Here is a 17,018-nt window from a genome sequence, read left to right as displayed (position 1 = left end):
TATTTCATTTATATCTTTGTTTTTTTAAATGTTGTTTATTGTTAGCAACAGATTGTAGGGTTTGTTTCAGTCTGTCATTCATTTTTATATTATTACATTTTTCTCCATCTATCTCTAATATTAGGTTTTTTTTTTTTTTTTCCAAATTAGGATTACCCACTACCCACCCCTTTTCCTCTTTTTTTTTTTTTCCCCTTGAGGGTTAAGTGACTTGCCCAGGGTCACACAGCCAGGAAGTGTTAAGTGTCGGAGACCAGATTTGAACTCAGGTCCTCCTGAATTCAGGGCTGGGGCTCTATCCACTGTGCTACCTAGCTGCCCCCACCCCTTTTCCTCTAAACAAGGTTCTATATTCCTTCAGTTACTTTGCCTTAAGCTTTTTACAGTGTCTTGGTTCCTACTAGCTTTCTTCCTCTGATCATCTCCTCCTGTTTGCTACTCTTTTCCCTTTGGGGTACCAAGTTTTATTACTATCAAAAGCATAAAACTGACCATAGCTGAGAAAAAATTGAATTTTCAGTTTTTATTTTATTTATAAAAATTTTACAAAGCAGTAGAAAACATTGAGTAGATTAGCTGAAGTACAGTATTTTAATCTGACAGATACTGTGCCAAATATAAAATTCTGAAAGTCAATAGATATGGCTATAATTCTATACATCTGCAGTCTTTTATATATTTTGAATAAGAGATTAGAGCACAGAGCACAACAATCTTGGAAAACTAACTATAAATAATATGAGAATTGAAGACTCTTCTAAGCATGATTCCTTTGCTTTAGTCTTGAAAGCATTTAGGGCATAAATGTGAACTATGGCATCTACTAACAAATTACAACGAATATGTATTTATAGAGAACAGTTAACCAAGGAAAAGTCTAAGAAAATATGGAAGCTTGACTTTTTTATATTGATGCTTACTCAGGTAGAGAACAATATTTTTAGTTAGTAAGTTCTCTAGAAGTTTATAGAGGCGTCTTCTATTCTACCTTCTCCTTTTCTCTCATCTTTTAAAATATGAAAAAAGTTATGTCTAGATTGCTGGAGATCTAAGGACTGGAAGAGGATACTGACAAAAAATTGGGTTTATGGATTAAGAGCTGTACTTTATTAAATAAAAAGGAGCCAAGGAAAAGCCATTTTAGACAGTCTGCCAGAGTTTGTAAAGGAGACCTTTGTGAGCTGATAGTATCAGTATCTCCATGATGGGGAGGAGCAGCCTCTGGGAGGAGTAGGGCAAGGAAAGCATGAGGACAGGCTGGGGGAAATGTACAAGGACAAAACAAATAGAGAAATATTTACAGAAGCATAAAGATTCCTGATGAAGACTGTCGGCAGAGCACTGGGCAGACTCAGTCTCCAAGCATGACAAGTCCCCTTCGTGTTCCAAGGACATCGTCTTTCTTCTCTTTCCTTTTCTGCTCAAGTTTCCTCCGTTGCTCTTCTCTGGGGATAAAGACAATCACTTATTTGAAATTAGGCAGCAACGAGGTATCTTGCAGCAATAGTACCACCCCTTTTATATTAGAATAGTTAGTGCCCAAACGATGAATAAACCAAATAAGAATGAAATGACAATGACAGCATTTCATCTAATGAAAGCATACAACTATTGAGATTTCCTTAATTTGGGCTCCATGAACAGATTTCCTATGGGAGAAGAGATGTTCTGTGAACTTTAATGGGAAAAAAAATTACATCACCTTCATTTTTACTAGCCTTTAACTGAAAGTTAACATCTCCATCACTTAAAAACACTATTCTGAGAAGGGGCCCATGGGCTTCAAGAGAAAGTCAAAGGAGTCGAGATGGATAAGAGTCCCTTTGTCATCCCTAGACTAAACAGTTAAAAAGCAGTGCTTGAATAAAATATTTAACACAGGAATACTATTGGAAATACCTTCATAGAAAAGTTCAAAACTAAACAGTAATAATAATTATATACTGACCTGATTTGGAGATGTGGCTGTTTATAAGTTTTCTTGTGGAAGTCAATTCTATTTGTCTCATTCAGAGCAATATTTTCTTTAGATTGCCCCCATGGCTTTAGTCTCCCTACATAAGAGAAAAAAGAGATTTAAAGCCTCTTACATGTGGTCATTTTCATGTTATTATTTGTGACACCAAATTTTCAATATATTTCTTAGGAGGTTTTTGGAAGTCAAAGGTAAAAAAAAAAAACTTAGGTCAAATGGTTTTCATGTTCACAATCACAAATTTCATAAAGAATTTAATTTTAAGTGCTCATTATTTTTGCAAAGTACAAAGAAGCCATTTTAACACCTCAGTTAATAGCAACATAAAAATGCTAAGAAGTACTTCTTTTTCTAGCAGGTAAATTTCCCATTGATATTGTCTACAGTTATTTTAAATGGAATTTTTCTTTCTATCTTTTCCTGCTGGGTTTTGTTGATTATATATAGAAATGCCGATAAGTCATGTGAGTTTATTTTATCTTGTGCACTTTGCTAAGATGGTTAATTATTTCAACTAGTTTTGTAATTAATAATCTAAATATACAATAATTACCTCTCACAGGGAGATAACTTTTTCAGTTTACAACCTTAAGAGCAAAATCCAAATTACTCTATTTTAGCAGATAGTTTCTAAAAATATAGTAAAACCTTTGAAGAGGGGACCTTGAAAGTCTAAAAAATGCTTGAAGGAGAAAATCTTCTACAACCCTACCTCAATGAGAGATTACCCCAGGGAATCAGATAAAGTGGTTTACCTAGGCAGGGCTGGTTGAGTCTTGAGCTAGAAAATTCCAACTCTATTCAAATGTAGATCTTCCATTCAATTAAACTCAAACTGTACTTAGCCCCATCTAGAGCAACCCCCAATTTGTAGCCAACTTGAGCGGTCCCAGCCCCTAAGGCAGTCAATATAAAAAAGCCAAACTAAAACCCTCTCTTTGCAGAAGTTCCAAACATGCCAGCTCCATGCTTGGAATGCCAAGGAGCCTCTGTCCACTAGAATACTCTTTCCAGTGCCATCCTCTCCCTATCCTTACCCATTTCCCTAACCACACTTTATGCCTCTCTGTCAGGATTTCTAACCTCACTTCCCAATCTCTATAATAAACCTCTTTTTATTAATCTAGGTTTTAGGGTCTGTAAATTTTTTTACAGAGAACCTCTGCGCCACCAGAAGAGAGTCCCCAAAACTCCCTATCCTTGTGCTGAATCCCAAGGGGGTACAGGGGAGCCAAACCTCTCCATTTGGTTCCCTGAACCCCAAACCTGCCACTAGACCTTATCATTTAATTCCCTGACCACCAGAAACCCTAATCTCATTTTGGTTCCCTAAATCTAGACCTTATCACCTTTAACTATTTAAATGTTGCAAGTAATGGCATTTCTGTCAGTTTGACAGAAAAGAAATTTGGATCTATATGTACAACCTTGTGAATTCTAAATAGGTGAAGTACAAACATACACAACTCTGAAAAGATGGGAGAAAAGAGAATAAAATTTATCTCAAAACTGTGGAAGGAGACCAATTTTTGATTTGACAAATAGAAATTCAGGGGACAACATGAATACTGAAATTAAATAAAAAAAACCCCAAACCCTAAACCTTGAAAGTTATTTTAAAAACAGATTAGAAAAAAATATTTATGGTCATATATAAATGACATTTGCTCATAAATACTATCATAAATTAAGACTTCTAAAATATAAGTGTTAGTGACAACACTAAATAGTCAAAATAGTCAAAAAATAGGAAGAGAAATTTCAAAAGATGCAATATGTTGATTAATAACCACTTGGAAATAGTACTTGCCTGTAAATCCAAAATAATTTTAAGTTACCAACCTTACACCTATCAAATTGGTGACAATAATTAAAATGCAATGAAACTTAGTATTAGCATGGTTGTGGCAAAACAAGTATGTTCATTTACTACTGATAGAATTCAAAATATTAAATTAAACTACAAAAAATATTCTTAACCTTTTGACCCAGTAATCCTTTGATTATGAATATAAGTTTTTTAATATTGTTAAAATAGCCTAAGGCCAAACACAGATCTCCATTGCTCCTTGACCTTTCTGGAGCCCAGGCATATTGTATTCTACCTATAGTCCACAGCTTTTCCACAAGAATAGCATGAGATGCTTTGACAAATACTAGATAAAATAGAGGCAATCTATAACTACTTGTTCTGATCTACCAATTTAGCAACCATTAGCTAGAAGAGAAAAAAAAGTAAATCAGTCCTATTCCTGTTAATTTTCCTTCCAGGCAATTCTTCAACAACTGGCAAAAATAGGTACTAGTTTTAAATTTAAATTCTAAATTAAATTTAAATTTAAATTCTAAATTAAATTTAAATTTAAATTAGACAAATGTATAATGACATTTCTTTCTTTTTTTTTTTTTTAATTATTAAAGCTTTTGAATTTTCAAAAGATAATGCATGGATAATTTTTTAACATTAACTCTTGCAAAACTTTGTGTTCCAATTACCCCCCTCCCCCATAGCAAGTAATCCAAAATATGTATACATGCTGATATAATTATGCATAATTGCTACACAAGAAAAATCAAATTGATGAGATTTGTTAATATCCACCCCCCCTCTGGTCAGCCACAGGTTTAAAGTGAAAGAATTCACTTATCCCGAATTATTGATAGGCAAAAGGAAAATTTATTGTTGAATAGAAACCATTTTGCTAAGAGAGTGACTTCTCTAGTGGCAGAGTCCTATGGGGAAATGGATTCTTGTGCTGAGAAGAAGAGAATGCCTTCTAAGCGGGCAGGATCCTAGCAAAATGCTTGGCCCTCTGAAGAAGTTGAGTCCAGTTGCCCCTTTTTAAGGAGTCTTGAGACTTCAGGACTCAGGTTCCCAAGTTTAAATGTTTATCAGTTTCCAGCCCAGATCTTCTATTGGAATTAACAAAGGGATGCTTTTTGATCAGGATTTCTAATTGAATCAAAGACTCTGGCATCCCCAAAAGATAACTTATCTGGGGGAATATGCCTTCCCCAGGAGGGGCTGAGACTCCGAAAGGGATCACAAATCAAAAAGAAATACAGTTTCTTAAAGGGAATACAACTTCAGCAAAAGGAACATTTTCCCTCCTCTTTCAAAATCAAAAAGAAAAAAAAAATGAGATGACATTTCTTAGGATAGCTGTAGTTAGTCAACCATTAATCAAATTACAACCACACTAAACTGGCTGATAGCTTTCTCATTTTTAGATAAAATTTTTGAATCTTCAGGATGGTAGAACTGCTTAAGGAGTATATTCTTTGGATGTCCTATACAAAAGCATCACATACCTTTGTGAGGCTCATAGCGAAGTGGACGAGAAAGACTTGCTTTGAGATCAAATACTGGTTTCTTATTACTGACTGGAGTCTGTGTTGCTTCAGCTGTAAACTTGAATGGGGTAACAACTAAAAAGCACAACAAAAGAAAATTAGTATAAATAATACATAAATCACTCCAGAGCCTTACATGTTTCAAAGTAATAGTATCTTATCTTGAGAAGGCATTTAAGTAGTCTAAACTTGATAAAAAAAAAAAAAAATGGAATTAAGGAAAAATTGTGATAGAAAATAATTAGCCAGTAGGTCTTATTTTTTTGTTGTACCTTTTAAAACATTTTGTAATTTTTTTTGATAAGATTATTATTTGGTCAAGAATTTGTCTCTATCCATAGTTTTTATATGAACTTCCTTATGTGTGCCTGTTTATGATGTAACTGTTTATATCTAAATCAAGTATACTTTCATAATTTACTTTATTTGATGTGAGATATTAGTCTAAACAATAAAAACTTAAGAAAACGAGAAAATAGCTATGTAAAAATTAAGTTTTTGTTGTGAAGTGAGTCCTTATTTCAATAGTTGGGTCTTTGGATTTAGTGAATATGAAGTAGCTATTTGTTTGCTCTAGTGTACCATATACTTATCCAGGTTTTTACTTTTTTTTTTTTTTTTTTTTAAATATATCATATCAAATAGTTCTCATAATTATTATTTGTAGTATAATTAGAACTCTGGTACTGTTCAGCCCCCTTCCTTCTACTTCTTCCCTTGAGGGTTTTTCAACTTTTGTTCCTCCAGATGAATTTTGTTATTTTTTTCCCTAGTTCTATAAAGTAACCCTTTAGTAGTTTGGTATGGCACCAAATAAGTAAATTGAGTTAGGTGGTGATTTTTGTTATATTGGTCTCATCTGGCCTTAGGTCACTTGCTTCCCTTTAAGCTTTCTCAGTTTGCTCTCTGTGAATTGACATGCATACGCTGATAGCAGAGATCATTCTTTCAACTTCCTTGATGGTCTTGAAGCTTGAACACACCTGGCTTGTTTCTTTTTTGAGCCAGATTTGTGATTTCAGGGCTATGGGGAACCACTTGTGAGGAGACACTTTCAACTGGACAGGTACCTGCCATGAGCTTACAGATTCATGCTGGGGCATAAAAGGTTAACTGACTTGCCTGTGTATATTACAAACTGGAATCTTCCTGATTGGCTACACTACCAGAAACCAAGGTATTTTGGTCCTTTAAAACAAAATATAATTTGTCTACTGGTCTAAGATAAGGAAAAGGGGAGATGTTTATGAGATAGAAGTCTGAATTTATACTTTTAACACTTTGCATTCTTTTGAAATTGCCACTGAACCACATGTCATGACTATCTAGGCTCTCAAGGCCTGAGTTGTAAAGAAAGCCTCTGCTGAATTACCCTTTGCTCTGTTGTCTTTTTCTGCATGGAGACTTTGCAGCCTTCAGACTACTGCTGTATATTATACTTTGCAGCCAGAAGTTGTAATTAAAGAGGACCATAGTTACTGTCTTGCAGAAGGGGATTTTGGAAGCAGTCAGCTCAAGCTAAACTCTACTTTGTAGAGTCTACTTCTGAATACAATTCAAGGCCCAGATTTTATTCTATGAGCAGCTGCCACTATGGGACACTATGTACATCTTGCCGTTCAAGGACTGCCTATTAGGATTAGCAGTAGTATTTCTTCTAAGATGTGAATATGTAATATATAAATTCTTATCAAATTGCTTAACTTTTTTTTTTTAATTGCTTAACTTCTTAATGGGGGGAAGGGAAGGAAAGAATTTGGAATTCAAAATTTGAAAAAATAAATGATAAATTTTTTTTTTTACATGTAATTGGGAGGGAAAAAAAAAGAATGTGAATGTTCGATACAGCCCCAGATGGGTGCTGGCTCAATATTTTGGCCATACTTCTAGAATCTAGAAAGCAAGGTTGATTCAATAATTGGGAGCATCTGGCATTTTCCGTAATGGGAATAGATTAATTTTTGACGAATTATTTGCTTTGTGAATGTAACTACTGATTATGCCTGTTGTGAGAAACTTTAGGGACACAAATATATGTAAAAAATACAGGAAACCAATTGGCTTAAAGATGAAGACTTGCAATATTTTGTTAGAGGAGAAAGACAAGATAACATAAAGCAAACATTACCTGAAATATGTTCACCCTTAACTTGAGTGGCTTCCTTTTCCTTATTCTTCACCAGGACAGTCTCACATTGTGGCTGGGTGTCAAGCATGGACATATATGGAGATTTTCTGGCAGGGGTCTTGGTCAGTGAGCGTTTATGCTCATTATCTTTAGTAGTCTCTGAGAACCTTAACAGAATGATACAGTGGAATACAATGTTATTAAGAGTTTCACCAAGCAGTGAAGGAGAGAAGACAATATTAAACTATTTCAAAAGAACTTTCTCATGCACTCAAACTCTTCTCTCACTTTTCTAATTTTTCTTCTTGGGGGAGAAGGTCGAAAATTTGTTACAAGTCTGAAAACAGACATTTATTTTACTATAATCTCTTGAATTTTGGTAAAAATTGAAGTGGTATAAAAGTACCAGGAGTGGTAATGAGAAATAGATTTGGGAGAGCATAATTATAAAAGAATATTATGTAATAATAATATAGTAGAGATTCAGTTACAATTCAATAGACCTGAAGAAATCAAGTCAGACATCCATCATAGGTAATGGATTTTAGAGATTTTACTATTTTACTACGTGTATCAAACCTGGGCTCAAGCAAATACAAGACAGAGTCATAAATGAATGAACAATTTGCATTTGCGCGAACAGACTTTTTATAGGACAGGGGAGGCAGAGGAATGAGGGAGCAAGATCTAGGGAGTAATAAGGATGTAAATAGTCTGCAAAAGCTAAGTTCCCATCAAGTTTGTCTTAAAGGTTGTTGAGACTGTCTTTAAAGATGCTAACTCTACCCACATGTGCAAAAATGTTTGTAGCAGCCTTTTTTGTAGTTTTCAAGAAAGGCTCAAGATGAATAAAAAAAAAAATCTCCTTTAATGTATTTATATATCATTAGTTTGGGAGAGAGAGGGGAAAAACCCACAAAACCTTAAATCAATAGGAGTCAATATCAATTTATGAGTAATCAGATTGTATGTATGGGTATATGTATATGTGTATGTGTGTATATATATGTGTGTATAGAGGGGGGGAAGTATATATATGGGTATAATCTATATCAGATTGCTGTCTTGGGGAAAGGGGAGAAAAAAATTGTGGACAAAATGAATGTTGAAAAACCAATGCAGTCAAGATTAGAAGGGAAATAGAAAACTGAGGAAAGATTTTTATTTCCATTGATAAAGGCCTCATTTCAAAAATATAAAGAGAATAGACACAAATTTATAAGAATACATGCCATTCCCCAATATAGGATATGAACAGACAATTTTCAGATGAAGAAATTAAAGCCATTTCTAGTTACATGAAAAAATACTCTACTAATAATCAGAGAAATTCAAATTAAGACAGCTCTGAGATATCACTTCATACTTCTCAGATAGATTAAGGATAACAAAAAAGATAATAAATGTTGGAAGGGATGTGGGAAAACTGGGACATTATACATTATTGGTAGAGTTATTAAATGATCCAACCATTCTGGAAAGACTTACATGAACTGATACTAAGTAAATTGAGTGGAACCAAGAGAACATTGTACACAGCAGCAACAAGTTTATGTGATGATCAATTATGAAGATCTTGGCTCTTTTCAGCAATGAAATGATTCAGGCCAATTCCAATACACTTGTGATGAAGAGAGCCATCTGCATCCAGAGAGGAATGTGGGGATTGAGTGTGGATTACAACATAGCATTTTCACCTTTTTTGTTTCTGTTTGCTTTTTGTTTCTTCTCATTTTTTTTTCATTTTTTCTTGTGCAGCATGATAATTGTGGAAATATATTTAGAAGAATTGTACATGTTTAGCTTAGGATTGTATTATTTAATGTCTAGGAGAGAGAGATGGGGGAAGGGATGGAGAAAAATCTGGAACACAAGGTTTTGCAAAGATGAATGTTAAAAACTATGTTTGCATCTAATTTTGAAAATAAAAAGCTCTTATCAATCAAAAAAAAAATAAAGATGTCAACTTAGTCTCAGAGAAGATGATCTGATAATTTTGGCCTTCCATCACTGAGACAATGGAAGTTGAATTAGAGCTGATTAAGGACAGTCTGGGAAATTGATTTGATCAAAGTTAATAAAGGCACAGGATGGACTTTTTATTTTAAGCAATTACTGGAAATAAGCTAGTTTGGGGTTCACATCAAAATAGTAGAAGGTATTGGAGAAGATAATTCAATACAAATACACTAAGAAATAGAATTTGACAGCTGAAGATCATCTAGTTCAATCCTCTTATGTTATATATATTTTTTCTTCTTAATACCTTCACATTTTTTTGTCCAGATAACACAATAGATAGAAGTGCTGGGCTTGGAATCAGAAAGATGTGAGTTTAAATATGGCCTTGGGCACTAGATGTGTGACCTTGGCCAAGTCACTTTAGTCTCTGCCTTCCTCAGTTTCCTTATCTGTTAAATGGGAATAACAGTAGCACCCCATTCCTTCCAAGATATTTGTAAAGTGTTTCACAAATTTTAAAGTACAATATAAATGCTACTTATAAGTATTATTGATTCCAGACTGGGTCTTAGAGAAAAGTAATTTTTAAAATTTTTATCTCTGTAAGAGCCAGATGTTTCTAGGACAGTCCAGATCCCTAAGGCTAGTCTAGTACAAGCAGGAGAATAATTAACCCTTTTGACCCAATTCTATGTAGTATTTGAGATTTACAAAAGAATTTTTCCTCAAGGGTCCTATGAGATAGAGAGTTCAAAGATTATAATTCCCATTTTACAAATGATGAAACTGAATTTCAGGGAAGTTGAGTGACTTGCCCAAATGTACAAGGCTAATAAGTGGCAGAGAGAGAATTTGAACTCAGAATTCCTGACTTTCTAATGCTAATACAATGTGCTAGAAGGGGAAGGAACCATTTAGGCTATCTAGCTAGCTGCCAATTCAATCTATTCAAGGAGATTTTATAAAAATACGCAACAGGAGATAATCTAGGATGATTTCATTTTATAGAAGATGAAAATGAAGAGAGAAATGAATTAATTTACTCAAAGTCCCATAGATATTAGGAATTTTCATGGTAGTATACCCAAAGGGTTATCAAATTGTGCACACTCTTTGATCCAGCAGTGTCTCTCCTGGGTTTTTCCCCCGAAGAGATCATAAAAGAAAAAGTAAGCACATGTGCAAAAATTGTAGCAGGTTTTTTTGTTTGTTTGTTTTTTTGTAGTGACAAGGAAGTGGAAACTGAATACATGCCCATCAGTTGGAGAATGGCTGAATAAATTATGGTATCTGAATGTTATATAATATTATTGTTCTATAAGAAACAATCAACAGGGTGATTTCAGAAAGGTCTGGAGAGACTTGCATGAACTGATGTTAAGTGAAGTGAATAGAACCGAGAAAACATTGTACACAACAATTAGTTCTGATGTGGCTCTTTACAATGGTGAGGTGATTCAGGCCATTTCTAATAGAATTGTTATGGAGAGAGCTATCTGCATCAGAGCGAGGACTTTGGAGACTAAGTGTGGATCACAATATAGTATTTTCACTTTTTGCTGTTGTTTCCTTGCATTTCTTTTCTTTTTCATTTTTTTTTTTGATCTAATTTTTCTTGTGCAGCATGATAAATGTGAAAATATGTATAGAATAATTTTACATGTTTAACATCTATTGAATTACTTGCCATCTAGCAGAGGGGGTGGGGGAAAGAGAGGCAGAAAGAAAATTGAAACACTGATTTTTGCAATACTGAATGTTGAAAACTATCTCTGTATATGTTTTAAAAATTAAAAAAAGATTAAAAAAAAAAAAAAAAGGAATTTTCATGGTAAGGGACTACCACTAATTAAAAATATTACTTCTTGGTCAGATATCATTGTTCAAATACCAGAATTTCCCAAGGAGATGGAAGAATCAAAGGACGAGGGAATATAGTATAGTTATGATTGTGATGTTATGGCTACATTTTTAGCTTATAGACTGCTCACTATCACGGATCAAAGAAAATTACCTTATTCTGAGAATTAGGAGCTTTTGGTTTAAATGGAAAGAAAAATATCTTGGAAATTTTGTTTAGAGCATCCAAAGACATCAGCACCAAGTAAGTAATATAATTGTATTTTTGATTATTTGAACCTTTAACTAGGATTAAAAGAGCTTCTGAATATTGCCTACTGGTTCAATTCAGGGACTCTGTTTTACCTGACATTCATTTTGTTAGTTGAGAGGGTGGATGGCTTGAACAGTTTCTGACTCAAGATACTTCGATTTGCAGTCCCAAGAGATGTACGAAGTGAGCGTCGTGGACTGATGGGAGTGCAGGTAGAAGAGGGCCTGCCTCTCTGAGGAACTGGGCTTATTATTCTCATGTTAGATGAATTTTTCTTAAAGAAGAAACAAAAAGAATTGTCATATTTTTAACATAGTGGTTTTCAATGACTTAGGTCCACTAAAAGTCATTTTTTACTGGCAAAGTTTATTTCTTTAGTATAAAGAGAAAGCTTCTAAAATAATCTCATTGTCATCCTGTCCCCACAAAAGGTCAAAGGACTCTAGCATTTCAGGAACTGCATCAATAGGTATGTTGCTATAGTGATTTGGAACACAACACAAGTACAAATGGTAGCCACAGATTCTTTAATTACTGGTCAATATATAGGATACAAATGGAATGGAAGAATCTTGAAGAGAATACTCCAAAGAGGAACACCTACGAGATTTCTTAGAGAAATGCATGTTAATCTATTTGAGAACTGCTATTAAAGATGATAGAAAACAAACATAATTGAGATTAAAAAGTTTTCAAGCACCTCTGTGTGTCAGATATTGTACTAGGCACTTAGTGGCTAAAGACAAGAAGACTAGAATATATTGATAATGTGGAATGAAATTCCTACATATACATTCCTAAATTATTTACAAAAATGTTCAAAGGCTCACCTTGGAATTAGTGTAGGGAGATCCAGTTAGGTTAGCATTTTTAGCTAATATCTGTCAAAAGAGAAAGAAAAATTTGAGTATTGCATTTTATTAGTCTCAACTACATCACAAAAGAAATGTAATCTTATTTGGTGGCACAAAGAAGACCAACGAAATTGGCAGTCTGTTGGAAAGGTGGCAAAATTCAGATTCAGATTTAAAAGAGGAAGTAGAGAATTGCATTGAAGCAGTCTAATGTTATAAAACAATGCCAAAATCTAAAGTAAAGTTACCCTTTATCATAGACTGAACAGAATTAGACTTATGACACATCTATATTATAAAATGCATCTGTTTACAGAATACATTTTAAGAAATTCTTATTTCCATTTTCAAAAATCCAGTTTTTTGTTACTCTTAGTAAGATCACTTTTCTGTCAATTCCAGTTATATTTTAAGTTTGATTTGAGCAGCTTTCTAATGGCCCTGCTTTTTAAAAGAGTATTAAGTAGCTACTTGTATTAACAATAACTTAACTCTTCTGATAAAATCATCTGAAGGAAGAACACTATGGCTAAAGCTCCTATAGTAATAACAAATAATTACCTTGTATTAATTTATATGTAATTCTGTCCCAGGGACTTATATATTGTATAGGCAAAAGCCTACTAAAAAAAAAAAGTGCTGGTGAAAGTAAATAGAAGTCATTTTAAAGTAAAGAGCCATTTTATAGTTTCTATATGGACAAAAGCACACATTCAATAACACTAAATATATAGATGTAAAGATGATCAAAGGAAGTCAAACTTTCAGAAACTGAAAAACCATGGGACCATATGGTCCCATGGAATAGACTGAAACATATCTCATAGCAGAATGGTTGAGGAGTACAAGAACATTATCATATCTTATAAAACATGGTTACTGTTTTATATGTTTTTTGCATAACTTTTTTGTAGGGGCATGGGAGCATATTTAGTTGGGGAATAACGATTGAAATTACTGTGATAAAAAGACAAAAGTTATCATAACGTATTTTGAAAATAAAGTCTACAACAAAAAAGTAGGAAAATTATAATGGTAATTCATATTTGATTCCAGAATACATTTTATAGTTTATATATGATGTTTCCCACAAATGGTTGGAACAAAAAGCTCCAAACAATTCCAGTTTCCAGTTTCTCAGGCTCATGGGAGAAAAAAGAAAATTTATCCATGATGTTATAGTAATTATGAAATTTGTTGGGTGATAATTGTCCTAAATGACATATTAGAAAGAAAAAAAGAATTCTATCGCTGACTTCAAAAGCCACAATGTTTTAACATCCTGGTAGATGGCAATGAAAGAAGGCTCGGCCCTAAAGAGAGGGGACACTACACGCTGTTTCCATCCTCTTTGTTTGCAGTCAAGTCATACCTGTATCTTGGGACAGCTAAAACAATTAGAGACAAACATTCACATTACACAATACACACATGGAGCCTTCAAAAGAGATCAATTTGTAGGTGTTTTTTATCTACAAGAGTTGGTAAATAATAGTTTATTCCAGAGGAGTAATAATTTTCATTCTTTTGTGTTGGTTTTTTTTTTTTTTTTTTTTTTTGTACATGTATATCTCATTATTTGTACTTGTCAATAGACACTAAAATCAAAGGAAAGAGTGTATTTAATAAGACAGAGAAAGAAAGAGAGCCAAAGAATTTTGGTGAATGTGGGTAGGGAAGAAATGGATCCCTTGGGTCATGACAAGGGAATTGATTTAGAAAGGAAACACAAACAAGAAACAAAAAATAATGGGCTCTTTCCAATCAATCAATAAGCACTTATTAAAGTACCTACTATGTTCAGTACTGCCCCATGATACAAAAGGGAGGTAGTATCTGCTTTTAAGGAATTTACAATCTAGTGGAATATAGTGATTGAAGAATGAAATATATTCCCAGACAGATATATATAGGATATAGATAATAAATACAAAAGTGATTTGGTATGGAGTAACATGAGAGTAATCAGAAAAAGTCTCATGACAGAGGTAACATTTAAGCTGTTTCAAAGTGAACTAGGAGGTTCTGTAAGGTAGAGGTGAGAAAAAACATCTTAGTTTTGGGGGACATATAGGAAAATGGAATGTTTTTTACAAAAATATGAAAGGCAAGTTTAGCTAGAGCCCCAGGGAGGAAGTAATATGTATGCAGACTATAAAAATGACTCTTGGAGCTAGACAGGGAAGGACTTTAAATGCCAAATGAGCAATTTGTATTTTATTGTGTTGGCAATGAGGAGATACAGGAGAGTGTCATAGTCAGACACTGATTTCTTGAACAAAAAAGGTAATAGATTTCCCTAAAAATACTCACAAGCACTGATCTCATTAAACATAGATTCTGTCAATTTGCAAGAGTCAGAGCCCCGAAAAAATTGCAATTTGTAAATGACAAGAATCTTGAAGCACAACATCAAGCAGATAGGGTCAAAGTGAATCTTAGGAAAGCAGACCATTACAGTCTTTTTTGGGGGTGACCCAGAGATAGCAGGGGCCAATGCAATTTGATAATAAGGTTGACAAAGGGAATGAAAGGCTCTCTAGCAACCTCAGGATATTTCAGTCACAAGTGGGTTAGATAAATACAAGTGTTGGTAGAATTACTTTGGAATTGGGATTTATTTGGGCTAGAGGTAAGCTAACTTTGCAAGGGGCTAGATTTGTCAGCCATTCATTTGTAAATGGGATAAAAATCTTACATGTTTGGGGGGGTTTATATATCAAGTCACTGAGGTTCACATCACTGAAGACATTTATACCCTATGTTCCTTTATGCTACTGTAAGATTCTGAGTAGGTGATGATCTTTCAGAGAGTGGAAATTCTTATATGTAAATTATTATTTAAAAGTCAGCCTAATGATGACATATATGATATAGTTCCTTGAACTTAATAGTAGCGGTGTAAAATTAAAGCTATCTTCAGTAAATAATTAACAATTAGCTTTTCCTATAACTTTATTTCATTTTTAAAAAATAAAAGGCCAAATCAATCAAGGATGCAGTTTAGATCTCATACCTTTAATTCTTTCACTGAGTTGTTAAGGACTTCCATACGTTTCTTTTTTCGATCAATATATTTGTCAATAGATTCCATTTCCTTAAAATGAGCTTCATGAATCTTCTTAAAATCTAGAATATTACCCCAACAAAATATGAAAATTTAGTCATGCACTGATACATTGTTGGTGGAATTGTGAATACATCCAGCCATTCTGGAGAGCGATTTGGAACTATGCTCAAAAAGTTATCAAACTGTGTATACCCTTTGATCCAGCAGTGTTACTACTCAGCTTTTTTCCCAAAGAGATGTTAAAGAAGGGAAAGGGACCTGTATGTGAAAGAATGTTTATGGCAGCCCTCTTGTAGTGGCCAGAAACTGGAAACTGAGTGGATGCCCATCAATTGGAGAATGGCTGAATAAATTGTGGTATCTGAATATTATGGAATATTTGTACAGCAAAATAACTGTATGGACATGTATGCATACATTGTATTTAAGTTATACTTTAACATAAATCTAACATGTATTGGCAAATCTGCCATCTGGGGGAAAGGGTGGGGGAAAGGAGGGGAAAAATTGGAACAAAAGGTTTTGCAATTGTCAATGCTGAAAAATTATCCATGCATATATCTTGTAAATAAAAAGCTATAATTTTAAAATATGTAATATTTTTATAATTAATAATCTATTAATTAATAATTTAATAAATATCGACTAATAGATTAATAAGAAATTAATTAAATAAACCAATAATTTATTGATAATTAATAATTTATTTTTATAATTAATTTTATAATTTTTATAATATATAATATATAATTTAAAAAAAGAAAGAAAATTTAGTCATGAAGACCAGATCATTCAGTTACAGTCTGTCCTTCTACTTACCCTTTCTTTTGTCAACTCTGACTTCTTTCAAGATTCTGATCAAGTGACATCTTCTACTTTTCCCTCTCTGCTCCTAGGGTTCTCCCTTTCTCCTTTCCCCAAACTATCTCATATTCATTTCACGTATTCTTATATAAGTACCTGTCTTCCCTACTAGAATACAAGCTCTTTAATGGCAGAGATTGCTTCATTTATCTTTAATTTCGGCCCCCTGCACTTAGTCCAGTATCTGGCACATAAGGAGGCACTTAGTAATGATTGTTGATGAACATTATCAGAGATGTGCAAATTTCATTATGGTCTTTACGCAAGTTTTCCCAAGCATAGTAAGTTTTTGGTAACTCTAGGCAGGCTAAGATAGGGGAGAATAGTCCTACCTTGTAGATTTTCTTGTATTATATTATCTATTCTTTACCCTTTTCACTGCTCACCAAAATATCTTGGTTTGGATAGAAAGCATTTTTATGCATCACAATTTAACTTGGAGAGCCTTTGCTATTCTAATTCATTATTTATGAAGCAATATAAATATCAAAGAGAGAAGCATTCAAGTAGTTCCTTATGCATTTTCTTTGCATCTGACTTAGGGCTGTGTCTTAACAATTATTTAAAAACTTACTTGGAGTTGTAAATATTGTTTTCCTTTTCTTAGGTTTGGACAAACCATCTTGTGTATCACCTAATTCAGAGAGAAATATTAGTTAAAAAGGCTTAATGAAACTTATTCTCAGATCATAAAAACA

At 33.5% G+C, this 17,018-nt stretch overlaps 1 protein-coding gene across 6 annotated transcripts in view; it reads right to left on the bottom strand.

The window, feature by feature from the left end:
* Nucleotides 1–520: 520 nt before the first annotated feature.
* Nucleotides 521–17,018, bottom strand: part of NUSAP1 (nucleolar and spindle associated protein 1) — a 60,485-nt gene continuing 43,987 nt past the window's right edge. For all 6 annotated transcript variants that reach the window (XM_074289326.1, XM_074289328.1, XM_074289324.1 and 3 more), the window contains 8 exons: nucleotides 16,895–16,954; nucleotides 15,403–15,515; nucleotides 12,363–12,413; nucleotides 11,625–11,806; nucleotides 7,458–7,624; nucleotides 5,288–5,404; nucleotides 1,949–2,054; nucleotides 521–1,445 (listed from right to left, as the gene is read on the bottom strand). In XM_074289326.1, the coding sequence (XP_074145427.1) occupies nucleotides 1,352–1,445; nucleotides 1,949–2,054; nucleotides 5,288–5,404; nucleotides 7,458–7,624; nucleotides 11,625–11,806; nucleotides 12,363–12,413; nucleotides 15,403–15,515; nucleotides 16,895–16,954 (890 nt within the window). In that variant the 3' untranslated portion in view covers nucleotides 521–1,351. The remainder of the gene's footprint in view (nucleotides 1,446–1,948; nucleotides 2,055–5,287; nucleotides 5,405–7,457; nucleotides 7,625–11,624; nucleotides 11,807–12,362; nucleotides 12,414–15,402; nucleotides 15,516–16,894; nucleotides 16,955–17,018) is intronic.

The sequence above is a fragment of the Sminthopsis crassicaudata genome, chromosome 2 (genome assembly GCF_048593235.1).
Source record: "Sminthopsis crassicaudata isolate SCR6 chromosome 2, ASM4859323v1, whole genome shotgun sequence".
NCBI lineage: Eukaryota > Metazoa > Chordata > Mammalia > Dasyuromorphia > Dasyuridae > Sminthopsis > Sminthopsis crassicaudata.
The sequence above is the reverse complement of the archived record's forward strand: the minus strand, read 5'-3'. Positions and strand labels throughout refer to the sequence as shown.